Source organism: Cetorhinus maximus, chromosome 20 (assembly GCF_964194155.1).
Source record: "Cetorhinus maximus chromosome 20, sCetMax3.hap1.1, whole genome shotgun sequence".
NCBI classification, from domain to species: domain Eukaryota; kingdom Metazoa; phylum Chordata; class Chondrichthyes; order Lamniformes; family Cetorhinidae; genus Cetorhinus; species Cetorhinus maximus.
Genome location: NC_135898.1, coordinates 79,713,550 through 79,736,815, shown reverse-complemented (window position 1 = coordinate 79,736,815; position 23,266 = coordinate 79,713,550). Strand labels below are relative to the sequence as shown.

General features: G+C 44.3%; 1 protein-coding gene across 1 annotated transcript in view; it reads right to left on the bottom strand.

The window, feature by feature from the left end:
* The window catches only part of nt5c2a (5'-nucleotidase, cytosolic IIa), a 99,279-nt gene that overhangs the window by 8,509 nt on the left and 67,504 nt on the right, over window positions 1-23,266 (bottom strand). Inside the window, exons 4-13 of the mRNA XM_078564982.1 lie at window positions 17,281-17,398; window positions 15,972-16,067; window positions 11,096-11,187; window positions 10,167-10,224; window positions 8,773-8,866; window positions 8,231-8,284; window positions 7,638-7,721; window positions 5,479-5,520; window positions 4,379-4,486; window positions 571-637 (exon numbers count right to left, since the gene is read on the bottom strand). Coding sequence (XP_078421108.1) covers window positions 571-637; window positions 4,379-4,486; window positions 5,479-5,520; window positions 7,638-7,721; window positions 8,231-8,284; window positions 8,773-8,866; window positions 10,167-10,224; window positions 11,096-11,187; window positions 15,972-16,067; window positions 17,281-17,398 — 813 coding nt within the window. The remainder of the gene's footprint in view (window positions 1-570; window positions 638-4,378; window positions 4,487-5,478; window positions 5,521-7,637; window positions 7,722-8,230; window positions 8,285-8,772; window positions 8,867-10,166; window positions 10,225-11,095; window positions 11,188-15,971; window positions 16,068-17,280; window positions 17,399-23,266) is intronic.

Below are 23,266 nucleotides of genomic sequence, written 5' to 3'. Positions count from 1 at the left end.
GTGCCTAGACACAGCAACTGACCCCAACACCCATCCCCATTGGCCTGCCACCCTCAGCCCTTACTCCATTTCATATAAATCTTTTAAAATCTCAATGCACACACTTAAGACCACAAGAACTGCACCCCCCACTCCACGCAGGGTTCAATCCACTGTTCACGCCTGGACTGCTCACCTTCCTGCACCACTACCCACCATTGCCCAAACCCCAGGTCCACCCGTAACCATCTTCCCCACTCTTGACTAGGGTACAGTTTCACCCCAGAGCTGCTGCCCCTCACACGAGCCAACACACCAATGGGTGCCAAGCTGGCTGATCTCAGCTGGTGCAATGCTGGAGCCCAGCAATTGGCCTCAGGACCCTGGCTTGGGAGATAGGGAAGTAAAAGTGATTTAAAGCGTCATCAAACTCTGGCCAGATGGAGTAGTGCTCCATATTGGCAGGATACAGGGTGTGTAAGTGTAGGGACTGATTAACCCTATCCTCCTAGTCCCTTACAGTGGACATATCAAAGTCAGGCAACAGGTTGCCAATGGGCGAAAGTGAAAACAAAATACTGGGGCACTCACCACCCGAATACACAATTCCGTGCTGTAGGGGTCCTGTGTGTGTCCCAATCTTCAGGTGGCCAGTTGCCTGTACAAAAAAAAGTGAAATGCACACTTCATACATGTTGGACGCCCTCCAGACCACCAATATCCTTCTAACACAGTCACCTCCTCCAGACTAGGAACCCCATTGTTATCAGAATAAAATGTAGATATCTTCCTGTAACTAACCCAATTCATCAAAGGGTGTCAGAGGTGAGCTGTGGGAGATCAGGCTTGTATCCAGTCTCCACATCTGGTGAATTCAGTCAGTTTCATCTTATCGTCATGAAGCACACATACAGTACTACGGTGCAATTCTTTTTTGATATATATTAATAAGCTGGACAAGATTATACAAGATATAACATCAAAGTTTGCAGATGGCACAAAACTTGGAAATGTGGTTAATAGGGCGAGGATAGTAACAGACTTCAGAAGGTCATAGATGGACTGGTGAAATGGGTAGACATATGACAACTGAAGAACTGTGATATATTTGGGTAGGAACGAGAGGCAATATAAACAAAATGGTGCAATTTTAATGGGGGTGAAGCGGAAACAGAGGGACCCGAGTGTGTAAGTACACAAATCCCGATTCACAACAATGCTGCCCTCTGAAATGGCCTGGCAAGCCACTCAGTTGTCACCACCACCTTCTCAAGGTCAATTAAGGATGAGCAACAAATACAGGCCCAGCCAGTAGTGCCCGCATCCTGTGGAAGAATAAATAAAATAATTCAAGGTGGCAGGACAAGTTGAGGTGGTTGTTAGGGCATTGTTAGGGGTTCTGGGTTTTATTAAGAGAGATATGAAACACAAAAGCAAGGAAGTTATGTTTGTACCACAGGGATTTGTGCTGGGTCCCCTATTATTCGTCATCTATATAAACGACATAGATGACTGTGTGGGAGGTAAGATTAATAAATTTGTGGATGACACAAAGATTGGTGGTTAACAGTGAGGTTGAGTGTCTTGGGCTACAAGAAGATATAGACAGGATGGTCAAATGGGCAGATAACTGGCAGATGGAATTTAACCATGAAAAGTGTGAGGTGATACATCTTGAAAGGAGTAATTTAACAAGGAAGTATTCAATGAATGGCATGACACTAGGAAGTTCTGAGGAACAAAGGGACCTTGGCGTGTGGGTCCATAGATCTCTGAAGGCAGAGGGGCATGTTAGTGGGGTGGTGAAAAAGGCATATGGAACACTTGCCTTTATCAATCGAGGCACAGTTTACAAAAGTAGGGAGGTCATGTTGGAGTTGTATAGAACCTTGGTGAGGCCACAGCTGGAGTACTGTGTGCAGTTCTGGTTGCCACATTATAGGAAAGATGTGATTGCACTGGAGGGGGTGTAGATGAGATTCACCAGGATGTTGCCTGGGATGAAACATTTAAGTTATGAAGAGAGGTTGGACAGACTTGGGTTGTTTTTGTTGGAGCAGAGAAGGCTGAGCGGCGACCTGATCGAGGTGTACAAGATTGAGGGGCATGGACAGGGTAGATAGGGAGCAGCTGCTTCCCTTAGTTGAAGGGTCAGTCACGAGGGGATACAAGTTCAAGGTGAGAGGCAAGAGGTTTAGGGGGGATGTGAGGAAAAACTTTTTTACCCAGAGGGTGGTGACGGTTTGGAATGCGCTGCCTGGGAGGGTGGTGGAGGCGGGTTGCCTCACATCCTTTAAAAAGTACCTGGATGAGCACTTGGCATGTCATAACATTCAAGGCTATGGGCCAAGTGCTGGTAAATGGGATTAGATAGGTAGGTCAGGTATTTCTCATGTGTTGGTGCAGGCTCGATGGGTCAAAGGGCCTCTTCTGCACTCTGTGATTCTGTGAAAACTTTATAAAACACTGGTTAGGCATCAGCAGGGGCAGTGTGTTCAATTCCAGGCTCCCCCCTTTAGAAAGGATGTCAAGGACTTGTAGAGGCTGTAGGGTAGATTAACTAGAATGGTACCAGGGATGAGGGACTTCAGTTCTGTGGAGAGACTGAAAAAACTGGGGTTGGTCTTCTTAGAACAAGAAAGGTTAATGGGAGTAGAACCAGAAAATGCTGCAAATATTCAGTCAGCAGATCTGGCAGCATCTGTGGAGAGAGATGAACAGAGTTAATGTTTCAGGTCATCGACCTTTCATTGGCTAATGGGAGATTTGACAGAGGTGTTTAAAATCATGAAGAGCTTTGATAGAGTCACTAAGGGGAAACTGCTTCTGGAGACTGAAGGAGTTGGTTACCAGAGGATACAGACTTAAGATTTTTAGCAAAAGAGCCAGAGACACAATAAAGAAAAAAGATTTTATACAGCAAGGTATGATGGTCTGGAATGTGCTGCCTGAAAGGGCTATGGAAAAAGAGGAGGGCAATGGGATGAATTGGTGGGGCCAGATCTGGAGAACTGTGTGCAGTTTTGATCTGCATATTTAAGACAGGGTCTACTTTCACTGGAGGAGGTACAGCAAAGGTTCACTAGATTGGTTCCTGCGATGTCAGGGCTGTCCTATTATGAAAGGCTGAGTAAATTGAGTCTGGAGTTAAGATGAATAGGAATTGAAAATGAAACTTAGAAAATTCTGTAGGGATTTGGCAGGGTACACACAAAGCTGAGAAATCTAGAACACGGAGGCACGACAACCAGCTGCATATGAAAAGTACTGTTCATCTCCTCTCTGGTTCTTTCATCAATTACCTTAAATTTGTGTCCTTTGGTTACTGACTCCCACGTCAGTGGAAACAGTTTCTTCTTTGAGCACCTCTATTAAATCCACTTTAACTGTCTTTGTTCCTAAGGACACTTATCCCAGCTTCTCCAGTCTCTCCAAGTAACTGAATTCCCTCACCCCAGCACTATTCTAATAAATGTACTTTGCACCCTCTTCATCCTTCCCAAAGTGTAGAGCCCTGAATTAAATATAATACTCCAGCTGATGTCTAATTATGTTTTATAAACATAGGAACAAACAGAGGCCATTCAGCCTCTTGAATATGTTCCACTATTCAGTGAAATCATGGCTCATCCGTGGCCCATCTCCACATCCATTCATACCGGCTAACAAAATCTACCAAGAGTTAAAATTGCAATTGATTAGGCATCAACTGCTGTTTTCAGAAGAGGGTTCCAAACTTCTACCACCCTTTGACCATTCTAATTTCATTCCTGAAAGGTTTGACTCTAACTTTTAGACTATGCCCCTTAGTCCTGGGCCAGCAGACATAGTTTCTCTCTCTCTCTCTCTGTACCCCACCTGTTCCCTTTAATATCTTGAAAGCTTTGATCAAAGCACTCCTTGACCATCTAAATTCTAGAGAGTACAATCCTGGTTTGTATAATCTCCCATCGTAACTTAACCCATGGAGTCCAGGTATCATCCTGGTAAACCTAGGCTGCACTCCTTTCCAAGATCAATATGTCCTTCTTAATGTGTGGGGCTCAGAACTGTTCATAGTAACTCCAGGTGTGGTCTAACCAGGGCTTTGTGTAGCTGAAGCATGACTCTTACCCTTTTGGATTCTAGTCTCTAGATATAAAGGCCAGCATTCCATTAGCTCTTTTAAATATTTTCTGTACCTGTTCATGACGTTTTAATGATGTATGTACCTGGGGCCCTCAAGTTTCTTTGGTCCTCCACTGATTCTAGCTTTTCACCATTTAGAAAGTAGCCTGTTTTATCCTCCTTTAGGTCCAAAGGCAAGGGCCTCACATTTGCCTACAGAGAAATCCATTTCATCCACTCTCAATCCAACATGAAGAGCTGAGCTTTAAGCCAAAGCTCTAACCATACTCACTGTGTCTACTTGACGCAGAACTGTTCCCTCACTAAAGAACAGTGGTTTCCGAGCATCCACTACAACCAGATCGAAGTATGATTGCCAGGGACGGTGGGCACTTCCAGGCTACAGCAAAACAAGACATGTCAGCAAGAATTTCAAACATTCAGAGCCATTATCGCAGGCCACAGTCTACACTCCATATCCAAAGGGCTAGGGGAGTTACAGATAAACTCCTGGACCGCACACAAAATGCCAGTGAAATATCTCACTGCAGATAAGTTGCTTTAGTGAAACAGGAAGCAGGAGTCACATCAGGACAGAATGCTTGAGAGACACAGAGCACGTAAGAGAGCAGAAGACTGAGAGGCAGAACAAGAAACAGAATGGGACACACATGGACACACGATCAGAGAAAACACAGATACAAAGAAAGAGCGATGAGATTGAGAGACCACTGGGGTGCACATTGGCAAGAGAGAGTTTGCAGATGTGTGTGAGAGACACAGCAGAGTTGCACACAAACAAGTGAATGACAGCCCAACAGAGTGAGAATCCTGGTTTAATATCCCCTCTCCTGGGGTCCCACCACACATTTAATAATTCTTTACTGATGGATTTTAGAATTTATGCTGTTGAAAGAATAGGGATCATTCTGTTAAAGGTTAAAAATGAATTCCATTTTACTATTCTTTTTCATACTTAGATTTTCTCCACATTCTCCCTCCTTGATTTCCTTATTGCTTTCTTGGCCACTTATTCTCCAAATCTCTCTGATTTAATCATACCTCCTGACCCCCATATACCCTCTTCTTCAATTTTAGTTTATTTCTGATCTCCTTATTTATCCACAGGGTTCTATATCTTGGAGCAGTTTTTTGTTTAACGTTGTGTGCATCCATTTTGTGCTGTTGCTCGTGCAAACACATTGATCTCAGGAGGATTTATACATTTTATAAATAGCACTGTCTTCTCCCCATTTACTGTCTCAGTATCAGTTAACGAGCAAGTAATCAGAAACTCCTGGAACAAAACTAGCTATTCCCTCTCATCGACCTGCTCTGTTGACAGATTAATTGCTCCCACTTCACTGCTACAATTCCACAAACATCACCTACCTTGGGGCCATGCGCAAAATCAAACATATACGTCATGATTTTCTGTAAAATAAAGAGAATCGTTGGAATCATCAGCAACAAAGCCAGTGATTGGGGGCAGTGCTGAATATCAACACACCATAAGGGGGAACATTTACACTCAGCTATCAATGAATTCACACAGATAGTGTACATGGTCACATTTGCACACTCCCAGCTATCATTGGACATATGCTGTTAGTCAGAGGAGGAGAGAGGAGAGAGAAACTGGCTCCATTCTCTTTCAAAGGCAAGTAGATAAATGTCCCAGGCTGCTGCAACTGCAGAGGCTGGTAGCCACAAATCTTTGCTCATTTGCTGTTAAAAGAATAAGGATCGTTCTGTTAAAGGTTAAAAACAAAGGATCTCAGCTTCCTATTGGAGGTTGAAGGATGTCGAGCATCTCATTATTTGATCAATGCAGATATTTGGCTTATACTGAATGAATAAACCTTGGTTTTTATATCTGTCCCACATCTGATCGATATTACATGTTAAAAGGCTCTCCTCAGCCCCGTTGATTCTAGAATCCATTCAGTGGATTTGTTAACACTGACAGCAAAACAAAAAATGGTTCAAAGATGTGAGATTGATGAGTTCAGGAGCCAGACTAAATCCTGGCTGGGAACAAATGGAAAAGAAGGCTTTTAATTTTGAGCAATGTTTCACAGGATGTGCAGAAAACCAAAGGAATCATTAACCCCATCTGGACATTTTGAAGGATGCCCACGGATTGTTCATGCTCCCGGACTGCTTCATACTGAAGTAGCCCATGTCCAAATGCAGCAAGACCTGGACAATATCCAGGCTTGGGCTGACAAGTAGCAAGTAACATTCGCGCCACACAAGTGTCAGGCAATGACCATCTCCAACAAGAGAGAATCCAACTGTTGCCCCTTGATGTTCAATGGCATTACCATCACTGAATCCCCCACTATCAACATTCTGGGGGTTACCATTGACCAGAAACTGAACTGGACTAGCCATAATGGAAGTGGTTGGAAGAGTCAATTACTAGGGGACATAGATTTAAGGTGAGAGGAGAAAACTATAGAGGAGATGTGCGGAGCAAGTTTTTTACGCAGAGGGTAGTGAGTGTCTGGAATTCGCTGCCAGAGGAGGTGGTGGAAGCAGGTACGATAGTGCTGTTTAAGAGGCGGTTTGACAAATACATGAATAGGATGGGAATAGAGGGATACGGACCCCGGAAGTGCAAAATGTTTTAGTTGACGGGCAATATGATCGGCGCAGGCTTGGAGGGCCGAAGGGCCTGTTCCTGTGCTGTACTTTTCTTTGTTCTTTGTTCTATATAAATACTGTGGCTACAAGAGCAGGTCAGAGGCTAGGAATAGTGCAATGGGTAACTCACCTCCTGACTCCCCAAAGCCTGTCCACCATCTACAAGGCACAAGTCAGGAGTGTGATGGAATACTCTTCACTTGCCTGGATGAGTGCAGCTCCCACAACACTCAAGAAGCTCGACACCATCCAGGACAATGCAGTCCACTTGATTGGCACCACATCCACAAACAAACATTCACTCCCTCCACCACCGACACACAGTGGCAGCAGCCTGTACTATCTACAAGATGCACTGCAAGAATTCAGCAAGGCTCCTTCGACAGCACCTTCCAAACCTACGATGACCACTGCCATCTAGATGGACATGGGCAGCAGATAGATGGGAACACCACCACCTGGAAGTTCCCCTCCAAGTCACTCACCATCCTGACTTGGAAATAGATCACCGTTCCTTCACTGTTACTGGGTCAAAATCTTGGAACTCCCTTCCTAAGAGCACTGTGGGTGTACCTACACCACATGGACTGCAGCGGTTCAAGAAAGCAGCTCACCACCACCTTCTCAAGGGCAGCTAGGGATGAGCAACAGATGCTGGCCCAGCCAGCGAAGCCCACATCCCCTGAATCAATATTAAAAAAAATAATACATTCTAGTGCTTGTTGATTTGTAATTATGCAGTTTTTAAACTGTTTCTCTTCCTTTCCCAGGACAGAGGCACCGGGGATGACTAGGCAGGGTTTCAGGCAGGCCCACCATTAGCACAGGGTACATTGCACATATTGTTCGACGGGACAACACCAAGCAGGCTATGTCTGTCTAATCCTTGTTGAGATACTCACATTGGTGTAGGTGTAATCACTGTTTGTGACCAGAAACACTTTGCCAACTTCATTCATTCGGCTCAGCAGCAGCGCGAGCTTAGGCTGAAAGAGAAACAAAACTACGTGTCAAACAATTTGCTTTATGTCAACCAGAAAGGCCACCACCTGGTCCTTGTACCAATGCTTGGCAACATGGCCTGCACTCCTAACTCCAAAGCAGCATCAAGTTCCCCACTGTACCCCTGGGAACCCGCAGTACCATTTCTTCCCCCCCACCCCCGATTCCCTGTAATACCACTTAGCTTCAACTCCCCACCTTCAGTGCACAACCCAGGTTCCCCCACCACCCGGGCCCCCCGCAGCGGCCTCCCCACGCCACCCGGGCCCCCCGCAGCTCCCCCACCCCCGGATCCCCAGCAGCTCCCCGCCCCCCCGCCACCCGAGCCCCCTGCAACTCCCCCCGCCACCCAGGCCCCCAGCAGCTGCCCCCACCACCCGGGCCTCCCCACAGCGGCCTCCCCACGCCACCTCTACAAGGACAGCCCCCAAATGATGCACTTCCAGAGACCCTTAAGAGACCAGCAGCAGAGAATCAGCACTCGCTAACTCACCTCCTTCACAACATAGGTCGCTAGGTTTTCCAAAGTCTTCTCTTTCAAAGATCCCTAAATAAAATGACAGAGTCAGAATGTGCATACAGCAGAGTACTCTTACCCCATAATCTGTAGACGAGACACTCATTCTTGTGTGTACAGAAAGCAGCACTAAAACACTGAGATTAATTACTGTGGATTGGTGTGATTTTAAAAAGTGTTCACTATTAGATTGTGCAGCTGAGTGCAGTACAATGAGTTTGGTTATAAAGATCACTTGAGGCAAGATCTACCACAACTCCCACGATATTATTAAATGCTGCAGTTCTCCTTTGTATCACTTGATGGCAGGGTTTGATTGTATATCCACATGCACCAGCCCGATCGGGAGAGTGAAACAAGCCTATGTGAGCATGGGTGCACAAGTCTCTGTTTCAAGGTCTCGGTATTTAAAAATAATGTCATTTATATTCATCTTATTCAGGTTGGAGGTTCATAATTTACGATTCACAGATCAATTTCAGACCCACTAGATACAAAGTAAAATCCAAACTAATTACCTTGTAGTGGACCCAGTCGACGGCTTCCCGCACATCCTGGAACATGCTCTTGTACGACATGAAGAGATCACCATCTTTAAATCCTGTTTCACAGCTGTGTGTAAAGAACATCAGATCAGGCAAGTTCTCCTCTGACACCAGCACAAGAACAGTCAATGGCAACCAAAGGAAAGAATGCAACAAGATATCACCTGAACCAGCAAGCAGACTCATTGCTAAGCCTTGCACAATCTGCTTTATCATGGACTCCATCGAAAGAGAGAGAGAGAGAGAGGGGGGGTAGAGAGAGGCAGACAATCACAGGTTATGGAGATGAAAGTCAGAAACATCTCTGAGCCCAATCAAGCAAAGCTTCTGAATATCAGTCCAACCTACAATTCACACTTACATGTCCCAGCGATTGCTCTTCACAGACAATTCTCCTGTGTTCCCAGAAAGCCATGCACCATGTTCCAATCATTTGTCTACACTGGTTCACTTGGGAGCAGGTTTAGAACAGTAGGCTAGTTTAAATTCTCTACCTTTAATGGACACTGACAGAGTTCACAGAAAAGCGACGAGGATGAATCTGGTATTTAAGGCTCATGTTACAAGAATAACCTCCTTGTAAGTTCAGAACTGAACTTTTTCAGTGGAGGTAAGATTGAGGGACATACAAGAGAGAGCGTCAAAATGGTGAGAGGCACAGACACTGTACATGTCAGCACAAAGTTCACTATCCAAGAAAGCACAAATAGGTAATAAAGACTCAGAAGTCTGTCCATCTTCAGACGTTTTCTTTACTTCTCTTTGAGCTTAAGTTTCCAATTACTCGATTGCGGTCACCAGGACAGCAACATTTGGAAAACTGCACAGGAGGGGCGAAGGATTAGGCACAGCAAAAATCAACCATTGTCACTCCTTCATAAAAGAGCTGGATAAATATCTGGCTGAGAATGGGGGTGTATTAGGGGTAGGTTCTGACCAGGATTAGGAAATACTCCAAGGGGTTCCATGGTTTCTGTACTGCTCAGGATGGGTCAGCAGGCCAGGGATAAACCTTGAGGTTGGACTAATGTTCTGCTGCTTTGGTCACTTACCTTTAGAGATCAGGGTGTGTATATCGACTGGGGAGGGAGATTAAATGAGTGGGTAGAGCCCATGATAAGGTGGAATGTACATGCTTTGTTACACAGACTGGTCCATCATAGAGAGTGCCCAATGTAATTACATCAAGGAGTTATTCTATATTTACATGTGTAAAGTATCTCACCAGTGTGAAAACTTCATAGCTGAGAAAATGAGAGGCCCCAGCAAACCCACTGGGAGCCCAAAGGGTAGCCCCAGTGCTCCCAGATGGATGCAGCCCTGCATCCAGTGGGTGTGAGCTCATCCCCAAGCAGACCAATGCTTACCTTGTGTATCGGGGGCAATTCGTAAAAAAATCAACCAGACAAGCAAACAGATAGGTCTCTGCAGAGGGAAAGATAACAGGAACCCCAGTGAGAAACAAACTCGGACTCAGACACCCTTAGCACCTAAAACAACAGTAACAACCAGCACCAAGGAACGCAAAGGGGGAAAATACTGTAAGACAATTAGTGAGCAGTGACTGGATGAAAACATACTAGAAGGTTTTCACAACTTGGAACGGAACGCCAAGAAAGCAGCTTGAATCAGCGGCTTGTCAAAGCACCGTGCCGGAGAACACAAGACATGGTACTGTCCATTAGTTGCTAAAGAACATAGTGTCACGCCACTGCACCCTCATATTTCACAACAGCCAGTCAGAAGGTCACTAACTAAAGCCTCCATAGTGTGCTGAAAGGGACAAAATGACAACCAAAGAATGAAGTTATCTACATAAAAGGTGTCTTTACAAGTGCCTAAACATGGGGCTCTGTATCTTGCTGACTAGCCCAGCAATGAGTGGCTTGTGAAACGTTATACAGTGGCCGTGCCACTTCCTGTATTTTCCCTCCCAAGACATGAACTGAGTGTCAGGCCAACAGGACCCTGGTACCTTACCCGGGATTTCAGGGACTAACAGCTAGGGTTCCACCGGTAATTAATTAAGGTCACTGAGTTTATAGTAACCTCAATGAGGTAAATTTTATTGTCCATGGGATTGCAGGATTTTTGTAAAATTTGGGAACCACATTCCACGATTCCAATTACTTGCATAAAAATGCCAAGAAACGTCCTCAGTAACTTTCATACTCTCCCCTCCACAGGCACAGGTTTTATCTCTCTCCAAGTGGCGAAGGTTATGCTTCTCCCTCTGGTTCCCTCATCACCTCAAGCCCCCCCCCGCTCCCCTGTACATCAGAAACAAGGAACTTACCTGGCAAATTGAAGAGGGTGTTGAGGATGTAAAAGCGTTCGGTATCATCTCTCTGAATAAACTTGTTTGGATATTGCTCCCTTATTTCTGGGCTGCACGAAACACAGTTATCTGTTAGCACCAAGTGACATTATTCCATTAGCATAGGAAAAGCATGCTTTATCAATAACATGTTCCTGGCTCCCTGCCCAGGAAGTGAAAAACAGTGTCAAATCAATGGGAGGCATTCAAAAGCGAGATTCTTTGGGCACAGAGTACACATGTCCCCACAAAAAAAAAAAAAAGTGGTACTGTCAAATCTAGAGCCCCTGGTTATCCAGAAGCATACCGGCCAAGATAAAGCAGAAAAAGAAAGCTTATGAAGTCACAAAAGGCTTAATACAGTAGAAAACCTAGAGGAGTACAGAAAGTACAGGGATGAAGTAAAAATTAGGAAAGCAAAGGGAGGATATGATAAAATATTGGCAGGTAAAATCAAAGAAAACTGAAAGATGTTTTACCAGTACATTAAGAGCAAGAGAATAACTAAGGAAAGGGTAGGGTCTATTAGAGATGTACATCATAACTTGTGCGTTGATGCTGGAGATGTGTGCAGGGTTCTCAATGAGTACTTTGTCTCCGTCTTCACTAAGAAGAGGGATGGTGCAGACACTCTAGTTAAAGAGGAGTGTGAAACATTAGATACAATAAGCATAGTGAGAGGGGAAATACTGGAGGGACTGACATCCTTGAAGGTGGATAAATCACCAGGGCCGGATGGATTGTATCCCAGGCTGTTAAAGGAAGTCAGGGAGGAAATGGTGGATACTCTAAGGATTATTTTCCAATCCTCACTAGATACAGGTGAAGTATCAGAAGATTGGAGGTCTGCAAATGTTGTACCGTTATTTAAAAAGGGTGTAAGGGATAGGCCAGAAAATTATAGGCCAGTCAGTCTGACCTCGGTGGTGGGCAAATTATTGGAAACAATTCTGAGAGGGAGAATAAACTGTCACTTAGAAAGGCACAGGTTAATCAGGGAGAGAGAGCATGGTTTTGTTAGGGGAGATCCTGTCTTACTAACAATAGAATTTTTTAAGGAAGTAACAAGGAGGATTGATGAGGGTAGGTAACGCAGTGGATGTTGTCTACATGGATTTTAGTAAGGCATTTGACAAGGTCTCACATGGAAAACTAGTCAGAAAAGTGAAATCCCATGGGATACAGGGGAATGCGGCAGGTTGGATCCAAAGATGGCTCAGTGACAGGAGACAAAGGGTAATGGTCGATAGATGTTTTTGCGAATTGGAAACGGTTTCCAGTGGTGTTCCACAGGGCTCAGTGTTCAAGCCCTTGCTGTTTGTTGAATATATTAATGATTAGGACATAAATGTGGGAGGTATGATTGGGAAATTTACAGATGACACAAAAATTGGACATGATGGGCTGAATGGCCTCTTTCTGCACTGTAACTTTTCTATGGGTCTATGGCTCTACCCACACACAACAGCAGGTTAACCCAGGATGGATCATGTAAGTGAATAATTTAAGTCATCAGCCATAGTCCAGAAAGGACCATTGTCATCTCTCTCCATTACAGAGAGACCATTGGTTACATATAGCTTGAGGGGCACCACTCTGTGAACATCACAGATGCAAAATGGGCAAGCAGGGACAGACTGTGAAACAAGCATCAGCTCTAACCATCTATTTCTGCCATTCACTCGTGATATCCAGCCACTTGTGCTGTACCACTTCCAGTCCAGGGGTCAGAACTGTTGACTTGCAATTAAGAAATTCCTACAGCTGCAATGATACACATATGTGAAAGAGTGTTGTCACTTAAGTTTATGTTAGCATATATGGGCCAGGGTGGTTAGGCAGGGTGGTGGCAGTGGATTGTATTATGCCCGTACACATTATCAAGGTAATGCATTATCCTTCTTCAGCAATACTCTCATCTGATCAGTTCAAGAACCTCCCTCATAAGGTCTTAAGAAATAGGAGTAGGAATAGCCTGCTCCGCCAGTCATAGCTGATCTGACGTGGTCTTAACTCCACTTTCCTGCCTGTCCCACAGAACCCTCAACTCCCTTGTCAATCAAAAAATGTCTAATTCAGACTTGAATATATTCAATGAACCAGCCTCTACTGCTGTCTGGAGAAGAGAATGTGAAACCTTAAACATTCACTCCCTCCAACATCAGCATACAGTGGCAGCAGTGTGTACCATCTACAAGAAGCACTGCTGCAACTCAGCAAGGCTCCTTCGATAGTGCTTTCCAAACCTGTGAAATCTACCATTTAGAAAGCAAGCAGACACATTGAAACACCACCTTCTGCAAGGTCCCCTCCAAGTCACATACTATCCTGACATGGAACTATGTCACCGTTCCTTCACTGCCGCTGGGTCAAAATCCTAGAACTCCCTCCCTAAAGCACTGTGGGTAAAACATGTGCCTACACCACATGGACTGCAGTGGTTCAAGAAGGTGGCTCACCACCACCTTCTTAAGGGCAATTAGGGATGCGCAATAAATGCTGGCCCAACCAGTGACACCCAAATCCCACGAAAGAATGAAAAAGAACACACTGACCCTCAATGGGGCATAGTGATCAAAGCCCTGGCCCTGTCCACACAGTCTGGCCTTTGTTGGGAGTGCCTCTGGTCTTTAAGATTGAACTACCAGCCAAGAGCCTCATTATACACAGTAAAATTTTGGGAGAGAGCACATCCTATAAATTAAGTAGGCAGGTACTCACAGTATAGTTAAATTTGCAGATGACACCAAAATAAGTGGGAAACTTGCAAGGAAGAAATAAGAAACTTACAAATGGATATGGACAGATTAGGTGAATGGGCCAAAATTTGGCAGATGGAATTTAACATGGATAAGTGAGAGGTTATCCATTTTGGTTGGAAGAATAAAAAGGCGACTTATTATTTAAATGGACAGAAACTTCAGAATGCTTCAGTGCAGAGGGATCTGGGTGTCCTCGCACATGAATCGCTAAAAGCTAGTATGCAGGTACAGCAGGTAATAAGGAAAGCAAATGGAATTTGGGCATTTATTGCTAAAGGAATAGAATATAAAAATAAGGGGGTGTTGTTGCAACTGTACAAAACATTGGTGAGGCCACACCTGGAGCACCGTGCACAGTTTTGGTCCCCTTACTTGAGGAAGGTGAGAAAGAAAATATTACAGGATAGGAAATAGAGAGGTAAAAGGAAGTAAGCTAAGAAAATAGCCAGTTGTCCCGTAGCCTACCGAAACCCACCACGGACAAGAAGGAGGAAGACATGAAATGTTAACAATCCTGACTATGTCTAACTTGTACCTTATGGTGCGTGCAGATAAATGTTAAAATGAAATTGTAAGCTTTAGGAAAGTACTCTTGGAGCATAGCCAGAATAAAATGAACTTTGTGCACGATTAATTACATAAGTATGGTGGCCAGCTTGTTTTTTTAACTTCCCTGTTCTTTGTATTCTATGTCTCGTAGGCTGTTGAGTGTGTTCTAATTTGATGCAACATGTCTTGTAAACTGTCTGTCTCTGTAAAACTAAGATAAAAGCAAAACCAGCTTATATTTCACCTCTTTTCTATTTTTCCTTAGTTCTGTTGAAGAGTCATATGGACTCGAAACGTTAACTGTGTTCCTCTCCGCAGATGCTGCCAGACCTGCTGAGTTTTTCCAGGTATTTTTATTTTTGTCTTTGTAAAACTGTCTGTCTTGCATCTGATGTAATTATCTAGTTAACTTACTGATTACCTGACCTACTGAGAGATATAACTGCAAGCACTGATAACGGTTGATGCATAACTATTTGATTGTTACAAGATTATAACTCAGATAAAAAGGATCAGATGTTATCTCAGGGAATGGATAGTACATCATTAGAAGAGATAAGTGACGATCAAGAAAACTGTATGGGTAGACAAAATCAATTAGCTAACTTAATCATAAGAGAATAAAGAAGGACAAGTTAATAAGATCACTATGTGAATATGCGGGAGTCACGTAGTTGTACTGTATAAATATTGCTTGTTGAACGCTGTGTTGTTGAGGAGATTTATTGTGACCTGCTCCCAATGGCCATTGTACTGTTTAGCGCTAAATAAATTGTACTTTTTCCTGAAGTAACCTGCAGTTGCTGATTTATTCTTTGACAAAGGATGTAGTTGCATTGGAGACGGTTCAGAGGAGGTTCACTAGATTGATTCCAGAGATGTGGGGCTTGTCTTCTGAGGGGAGATTGAGCAGTTTAGGCCTATACTCGCTAGAGTTTAGAAGGATGAGAGAAGCTCTAATTGAGGTATATAAGATGCTAAAGGGGATAGACAAAGTAGACGTGGAGCAGATGTTTCCCCTTGTGGGGCATTCTAGAACAAGTGGCCAAAGTTTTAGGCTATGGGGCGGTAGATTTAAATCAGAGATGAGGAGGAATTACTTTTCTCAAAGAGTCGTGAATCTGTAGAATTCACAACCTCAGAGTGCAGTGGATGCCGGGACGCTGAATAAATTTAAGGAGGAGATAGACAGATTTTTAGTTAGTAACGGGTTGAAAGGTTATGGGGAGAGGGCAGGAAATTGGAATTGAGGCCGAAATGAGATCAGCCATGATCGTATTGAACGGCAGGGCAGGCTCGAGGGGCTGAATTGCCTACTCCTGCTCCTAGTTCTTAAAATCTTATATACCCATGCATGATACAGTATCATTACAAGTAAAATCAGTTAACTTTTAGGGAGGTTATTTAACATTTTATTTCAATATTAACAAATATGCAAAAATATAATTACATCATTTTACGATAATGACAAGCTGTGTTGGATTATGCAGAGAGTCAAACCCACACAGTAACACAGGGGAAATCAGCAGAGACTCGGCACTCACCCCTTCATGAAGTTGAATCCATGGGCACAGACCAGGATGTTCCCATATGCATCGACCTTCAGCAAGTTTCCGTATAATGTGTCAAAACTCAGACCCCTGCACAATTAACAGGATAAAAAAGTCTTTTCAATATTCATGGAAATCAGTCAATGCAACACTCTCATTACTCACTAATACAACCAATCACCCAAGAAAAAGGAGTTCTTATCTTGTCTAATTACTTTATTCAACACCTTATTAAAGTTTAGACAGAGTGACAAATGCTGACAGTGGTTGGAGTGTCAACGATTACACCAACTTCCCATGTCAAACAGGAGTGGTTTCATTTCTAAATCAGTTGCCTAAAACTTTAAGAGCATCACCTTTCTCTCCCTTAAACAGTCACACTTTATGTAGCTGAAGGGTACGGAGCTGGTTTAGCAAGAGATCTCACCATGTTCAATTGTAAAACTGAATTCATTAAAACTGGTAAAGTCTGATATCATTTTTATCCGATCACAGGCAGTTTGACTTGCAATGGCTTCTCTTCCTGCTCCTGCACTATTCTCTCTGGTGTCCCCCATGTATCTATTTTTTGGGACCCCTCCTATTTCTCATGTACATGCTGCCCCCCGACGATATCATCCAAAAGCAGTGTCAGTTTTCACATGTACACTGACAACACCCAGCTCTGTCTCACCACCAACACCTCGCTCAACTCCTCCACTGTTGCTAAATTATTAAAATGCTTATTCAACATCTACAATGAGCAGAAATCCCCCCATTTAAATATTGGGAAGGCTGTAGCCGTGGCTGGTAGCCATCCCCAGTTCCAAACTTCATTCCCTAGCTACCGACTCCGTCCCTCTTCGTAGCAACAGTCTGACAATAAGCCAGACTGTTCACAACATTGGTGTTCCATTTGACCCCGAGATAAGCTTCCGATGCCATTTTCGTGTCGCCACTAAGACTGCCTATTTTCAATCCACCTCTGTGACATCACCCGGCTTCACCCCTGCCTCAGCTCATCGGCTGCTGAAACCCTCATTCATGCCTTTGGTAAGATACCCAAAGTACTTTGCCTCCATGAGAAACACTACAGGTTAAACGTGCTGACCTAGTGATGGACAATAATTTCACCCTCAACAGCATGGCCCACATCATGCGAATATAGATTACATATTTTCTTTAACTGGTTAACACACTGGATTAACATACCTGGACACACTGCCTTTTTGTTCATGGAGCTATTCTCTTGTTTATTAACCTTACAAAATAAGTATTCTTCCCTCCCATCTCCCACCCCTCCTTCTCCCACCCATACGCCTACCTGGTAGGGAAAACAGGATCATAAACAAAATTGCAGAGCTCTTGAGGATACCCGATGGAAATCAAACGCTCGACAGTCAGGTCAAAGCCCAAAGCCTCATATTCTGGAGACTTGTACACTATGTCAAAACAAAAGAAAAACCTTTAAGAAGCATCCTACAATATGCAGCACCATGTATTTATATAATGTCTTTAACGTAACAAAATGTTCCAATGTGCTTCACAGGAGCATTATAAAACAAAATATGACACCGAGCCACATAAGGAGATACTTGGTCAGATGACCAAAAGCTTAGCCAAAGAGGTAGATTTTAAGGAATGTCTTAAAGAGGAAAAGTGAGGGTTTCAACAGGTGACAGGCTGAGACAGGGGTGAAGCCAGGCAATGTTACGGGTGTTATGGAAATAGGCAGTCTTAGAAATGGTGCGAGCTTACTCGGGATTAAATGTGACACCAAGGTTGCGAACAGACTGGCTTAATCTCAGACAGTTGCCAGAGAGAGGGATGGAATCAGTAGCTCAGGAGCCTATTAGGGACCAAGGAGAGAGAGGACATGGCTGGGGTACTAAATGAGTGCTTAGCGTCTGTCTTCACCAAGGAAGAAGATGCTGCCAAAGTCATGGTAAAACAGGAGGCAGCTGAGACACCAAATGGGCTAAAAATTGATGAGAGGTATAAGATAGACTAGCCGTACTTCAGGCTGATTCATCAACAGGTCTCGATGAGATGCATCCAAGAATACTAAGGGAAGTGACAGTGGAAATTGCAGAGGCGTTGGCCATAATCTTCCAATTCCCCTTAGGTACAGGAATTGTACCAGAGAATCACAAATGTTACAACACTCTTCAAAAGGCTAGGTAAGCAGAAACCCAGCAGCTACAGGCCAGTCAGTATAACGTCATTAATAGGAAATTTTAGAAATAATAATTCAGATGAAAATTAACAGTCACTTGGGCAAACGTGTAAGTAGTATGGAAAGCCAGCACAGATTTGTTAGAGGCAAATTATGTTAACTTGCTGGAGTTTTTGGGTCAGGTAACAGAGAGGGTTGATGAGGGAAATGCTGTTGATGTGATGTACATGGACTTACAAAAAGTGCTTGATAAAGTGCCGCACAACAGCTTGTAAGCAAAGTTAGAGCCCATGGAATAAAAGGGACAGTGGTAGCAGGATACGAAATTGGCTAAGTGACAGGAAACAGAGTAGTGGTGAATGGTTGTTTTTTGGACTGGAGGAAGGTTTAATGTAGGACTCCCCAGTGCTTGGTGTTAGGACCCCTGCTTTTCTTGATCTATATTAAATGACCTAGACTTGGGTGCTCAGGGCACAATTTCAAAATTTACCAATGATACAAAACATGAAACTATTGTGATAAAAGCAAAAAACTGCAGATGCTGGAAATCCAAAACAAAAACAAAAATAAAAATACTTGGAAAAACTCAGCAGGTTTGACAGCATCTGCGGAGAGGAACACAGTTAATGTTTCAAGTCCGTATGACTCTTCAACGGAACTAAGGGAAAAAAAAACTATTGTGGAACTATTGTGAACTGTGAAGGGATGATGATAAACCTCAAGAGGGCATAGTCAGGTTGGGGGAATGTGCAGGCAAATGGCAGATGAATTTTAATACAGAGAAGTATGAAGTGATTCATTTGATTGGTAGAAGAGGAGAGGCAAGGGTACAATTCTAAAGGGGGTTCAGGAGCAGAGGGACCTCGGTGCATCATTGAAGGTGACAGGACAGGTTGAGAGAGCAGTTAATAAAGCATATAGTATCCTAGGCTTTATCAATAGGGGCATAGAGTTCAAAAGCAAAGAAGTTCTGTTAAACTTGTATAAAACAGTGGTTCAGCCTCCAATAGAGTATGGTGTCCAGTTCTGGGCACCACACTTTAGGAAGGATGTGAAGGTGTTAGAGAGGGTACAGAAAAGACTCAAGAATTGTTCCAGGAATAAGGGACTTGAGCTATGTGGATAGAATGGAGAAGCTGGGGCTGTTCTCATTATAGATAAGAAGATTAAGAGGGGATTTGATAGCGGCGTTCAAAACCACGAGCTGTCTGCACAGGGTAGATAGTGATAAACTGTCCCTATTGGCGGCAGGATCAAGAACCCGAGGATACCGATTTAAGGTGATGGCGACCTGAGGAGAAACTTTTTTCTTTAAACATAGTGAGTGGTTAGGATCTGGAAAGCACTGCCTGGGAGCGCAGTTGAAAGAGATTCAATCAAGGCATTCAAAAGAGATTGGGTAATTATCAGAAAATAAATTATATTCAGGGAGATGGGGAAAAGGCAAGGACATGGGACTAGGTAAGCTGCTCTTGTAGAGAGCTGGCATGGACACAACTGAGCCACCGTCCGTGAGGGACTGCGCACAGGCCGCCGTCCGTGAGGGACTGCGCACAGGCCGCCGTCCGTGAGGGACTGCGCACAGGCCGCCGTCTGTGAGGGACTGCGCACAGGCCGCCGTCCGTGAGGGACTGCGCACAGGCCGCCGTCCGTGAGGGACTGTGCACACACATCACGCGTAATTGTCCATGAGGGACTGCGCACACACAGCACACATCACATCCGTGAAGGACTGTGCACACATGGCACGCTGCAATTTGACCTAAAAACATTTCTACAGTGCTTTTAGTGGTCTCTGAGCAATCCAAAGATTTCACAGCTAACGACGTGCTTCTGAAGTATAGGCACTGTTGTAAAATCGGAGATGTGGTAGTCAATTTTGCACAGCAAGATCTCACAGGCAGCAGTGTGATAGTGACCAGATAATGTGCATTGGCAATGTAGGTTGAGGAATGATATTGGCCAGGACAGCAGATAATCAGTAGATTATTTGACCAAGGTAGAGAGCATCCTGGTCTCATCATGGAACTCACCTGACACCCACATTGCAGCAACAGCCTACAGAATCCCATTCTGCATTGGATGAAATAGCTGTTGCTGTGTGAGTCAATGAAAGTTTATTTTGTCTGAATGGAAATGAAGAACCAGAATCTGAAAGAAATGTTGCTGCACAACAGTGCATGCTGGGAATAACAGAGTCACTCTGTTCGAGCCAGAAGGAGAAACAAATGGCGAAGTCCCAGCAGAAGCCCAACTCATACTATTGCTTGCTTTTAGGCTGGGAAGGAGGGGCTGAGCTTTAGAGCCTCTGTCCTGTCCCAAGGCTCAGAATGTGGATCCAATTACTTAACCTGGCCACGTCCAAATCATCTGGAATTAATCTGGTTGTCCCCTTGGAAACGGCTTGTTGCATAATGGCTCTCAATTGCAGCACCAAACAGAGTGGAGCCAGCCCCGGCTGGGAAAGTCGGGGGTGAGCAAAGCGAGCCCTAGTTGGTGTGGGGGTGGGGGAGAGCGGAGCCAGCCCCGGCTGTAGATGGGGGCGGGGCGGGGCGGGGAGCGGAGCCAGCCTCGGCCAGAGGCGGGGGCGGGGCGGAGCTAGCCTCAGCCAGAGGTAGAGGTGGGGGTGGGGGCGGGGCCAGCCTCGGCCAGGGGTGGGGGAGGGGACAGAGCCGCACCACATATGCAGCATTTCCATAAAGGTTCCTTTATCTTCTGGCTTAGACTGGCCGGGTGACACTGTGGTCCAATGCTTGGGGGTGTGGGAGCTGTGCCAACGTCTCAGCAACATCAATGGAAGACACAAACACAATTCAGGGCATCAGCCTCTGGTTTATGGGGGTAATACATTGTGTGTAGGGCAGTGGGGCGCTGGGGGGTAGGGTGTATTAGGGTAGACATTGGGTTTATCATCCTGGAATGAAAAGGTAACAGCCGGTTTTGCTTATCCACTACAAACCATCTGAAATCCCTCTCCTATCTCCTCTGTCCACACCTCCAATAAACAAACAGCAAAAATTCATGGGCTTCTTTGTCTCCAAATTCAAGATAATCCAATCAACTGCCTGTCACACCCCTTTCTTCCCTTCATCCAGACGGCCAAACTTCCTCTACTCCCCCTGTTGCAGCCCTGAACATGTAACTTTCGCCAGTTCCTCTCCTATTCTCCCTCATGCTCACTCCGAGCACATCTTGACCACGAGACCCAGCCTCTCGACCCTATCCCCGCCAACTGCTAGCCATCTAATTTCTCTTCCTGACTCCCATGTTAGCTGATATTGTTAAAAAATCTCTTTCTTCAGGTCTGGCATTTTTATTTTTATTTTTGTTTTGGATTTCCAGCATCTGCTTTTATCTTTCTTCAGGTGTTGTCTCCCCTTCAAATCTGCTGTCAATTGTCCTAAAAAAAAAACAACCCTTGTTCGCACTGACCTTGCAATCTACTGTCCCGTCTCCAATCTCCCTTCCCTCTTCAAAGTTCTTAACATGTTTTCTTCTCCCAAATGTTTCCCAGAACTCCATGCTTGAATCCTCCAAACAAGTTCTTGTCCCTGCCTCAGTACTGAAATGGGTCTCAAAGTTCATTTTAAAATTTTAATCCTGGGCTTCAAATCCTTCCATGGTTACAACACCCCCCACCTCTGAAACCTCCTGAATCCAACAGCCCCCCCCAAGATCTCTGCACTCCTCCAATTCTGGGCTCTTGTGCATTCCTGATTTTAATTGCTTCACCATTGGCAGCCATACCTTCAGTTGCTAAGGTCCGAAGATCTAGTATTGCCTCCCTAAACCTTTTGCACCTCTCTTCCCTCCCTGAAGATTCTCCTTAAAACATACCTGTTTGACCAAGCTTTTGGTCACCTAGCTTAATGTCGCCTTATTTGACTTGGTGCCAAATTTTGATAAAGTTCTGTGAAGCACCTTGGGGCATTGTTAGAGGTGGAAACAGGCGGTCCCCCAGTGATGGTGCGAATATGGGGTCAGAAGCTCATCTCAGGGTCAAACATGACACCAAGGTTGTGAACAGAATGGTTTAGTCTCAGACTCTAGCAACAGAGAAGGGTGGAAGCATTGGCAAGGAAACGGAGTTTGGAGTGGGGACTAAGAACAATGACTTTAGTATTCCCAATATTTAATTGGAGGAAATTTCTGCTCATCCAATACTGGATGTCGGATCAGCAATCTGATAATTTAGCAACAGTGGAGGAGTCAAGAGAGGAGGTGGATGAAGTCATCAAGGAGCAGCATGTGGATGAGAGGTAGGAGGGCCCAATGATAGATTCTTCGAGGAGATCAAAGGTATACCAACAGTATAGTATACTACAGTATAGGAAAGTACTCGTGACTCTCTGGCTATGATTAAAAAGATAAGAATGGAATAAAAACAATATGCTGGAAATATTCAGCAGATCAGACAACACCTGTGGACAGAGAGAGAGAGAGAAAGAGAGAGCGGAACAGAGAGAGTTAATTTTTCAGGTCTGTGACCTCTCATCATTGATTTCTGGTGACAGGTCACAGGCCTGAAACATTAACTCTGTCCTTCTCTCTAAAGATGCCGCCAGATTTCTAACATGTGCAGTATTTTGCTTTTATATTAAATAAGGCTGGAACCAGGAAAGTGCAGTTCCATCAGCTGACAACATTGGAGAGATATTGGAGGAGGATGGTGTGATCAATTATGTCAAAGGCTACAGAAAGGATGAGAAGGATGAGGAGGGAAAGTTTATCATTACCACAATACAATAAGTACTACTTTAAAGGCACTATATAAATGTTTGCTGTTGTACCAGGATGGGGAGGGGGGGATTGCATACTGTGTGAGGAGAGGATTATACAATGTACGCATGGAAGTTTGATTTAGCAAGTCTGAGAATTACTATGTTGTTATTGATCACATGTTAAATCTTTGAATCAAATGGGAGATTTAATCGTTTGTTTTCCAATGTTTATAATTCTGATCTGAACACTGACGGAAATATCAAGTAGGCCACAAACGCTGTGTGAATTACAAATGCTGGCAATGCTGGTTCACCAACACCTTAGCGTAATCATTTTGCCTTTCATGGTTACTCACAGTTCCTTGTTAAATTATTTTCAGGCACTTACTGACTGTGGTTGGGTGCCCTAGGCT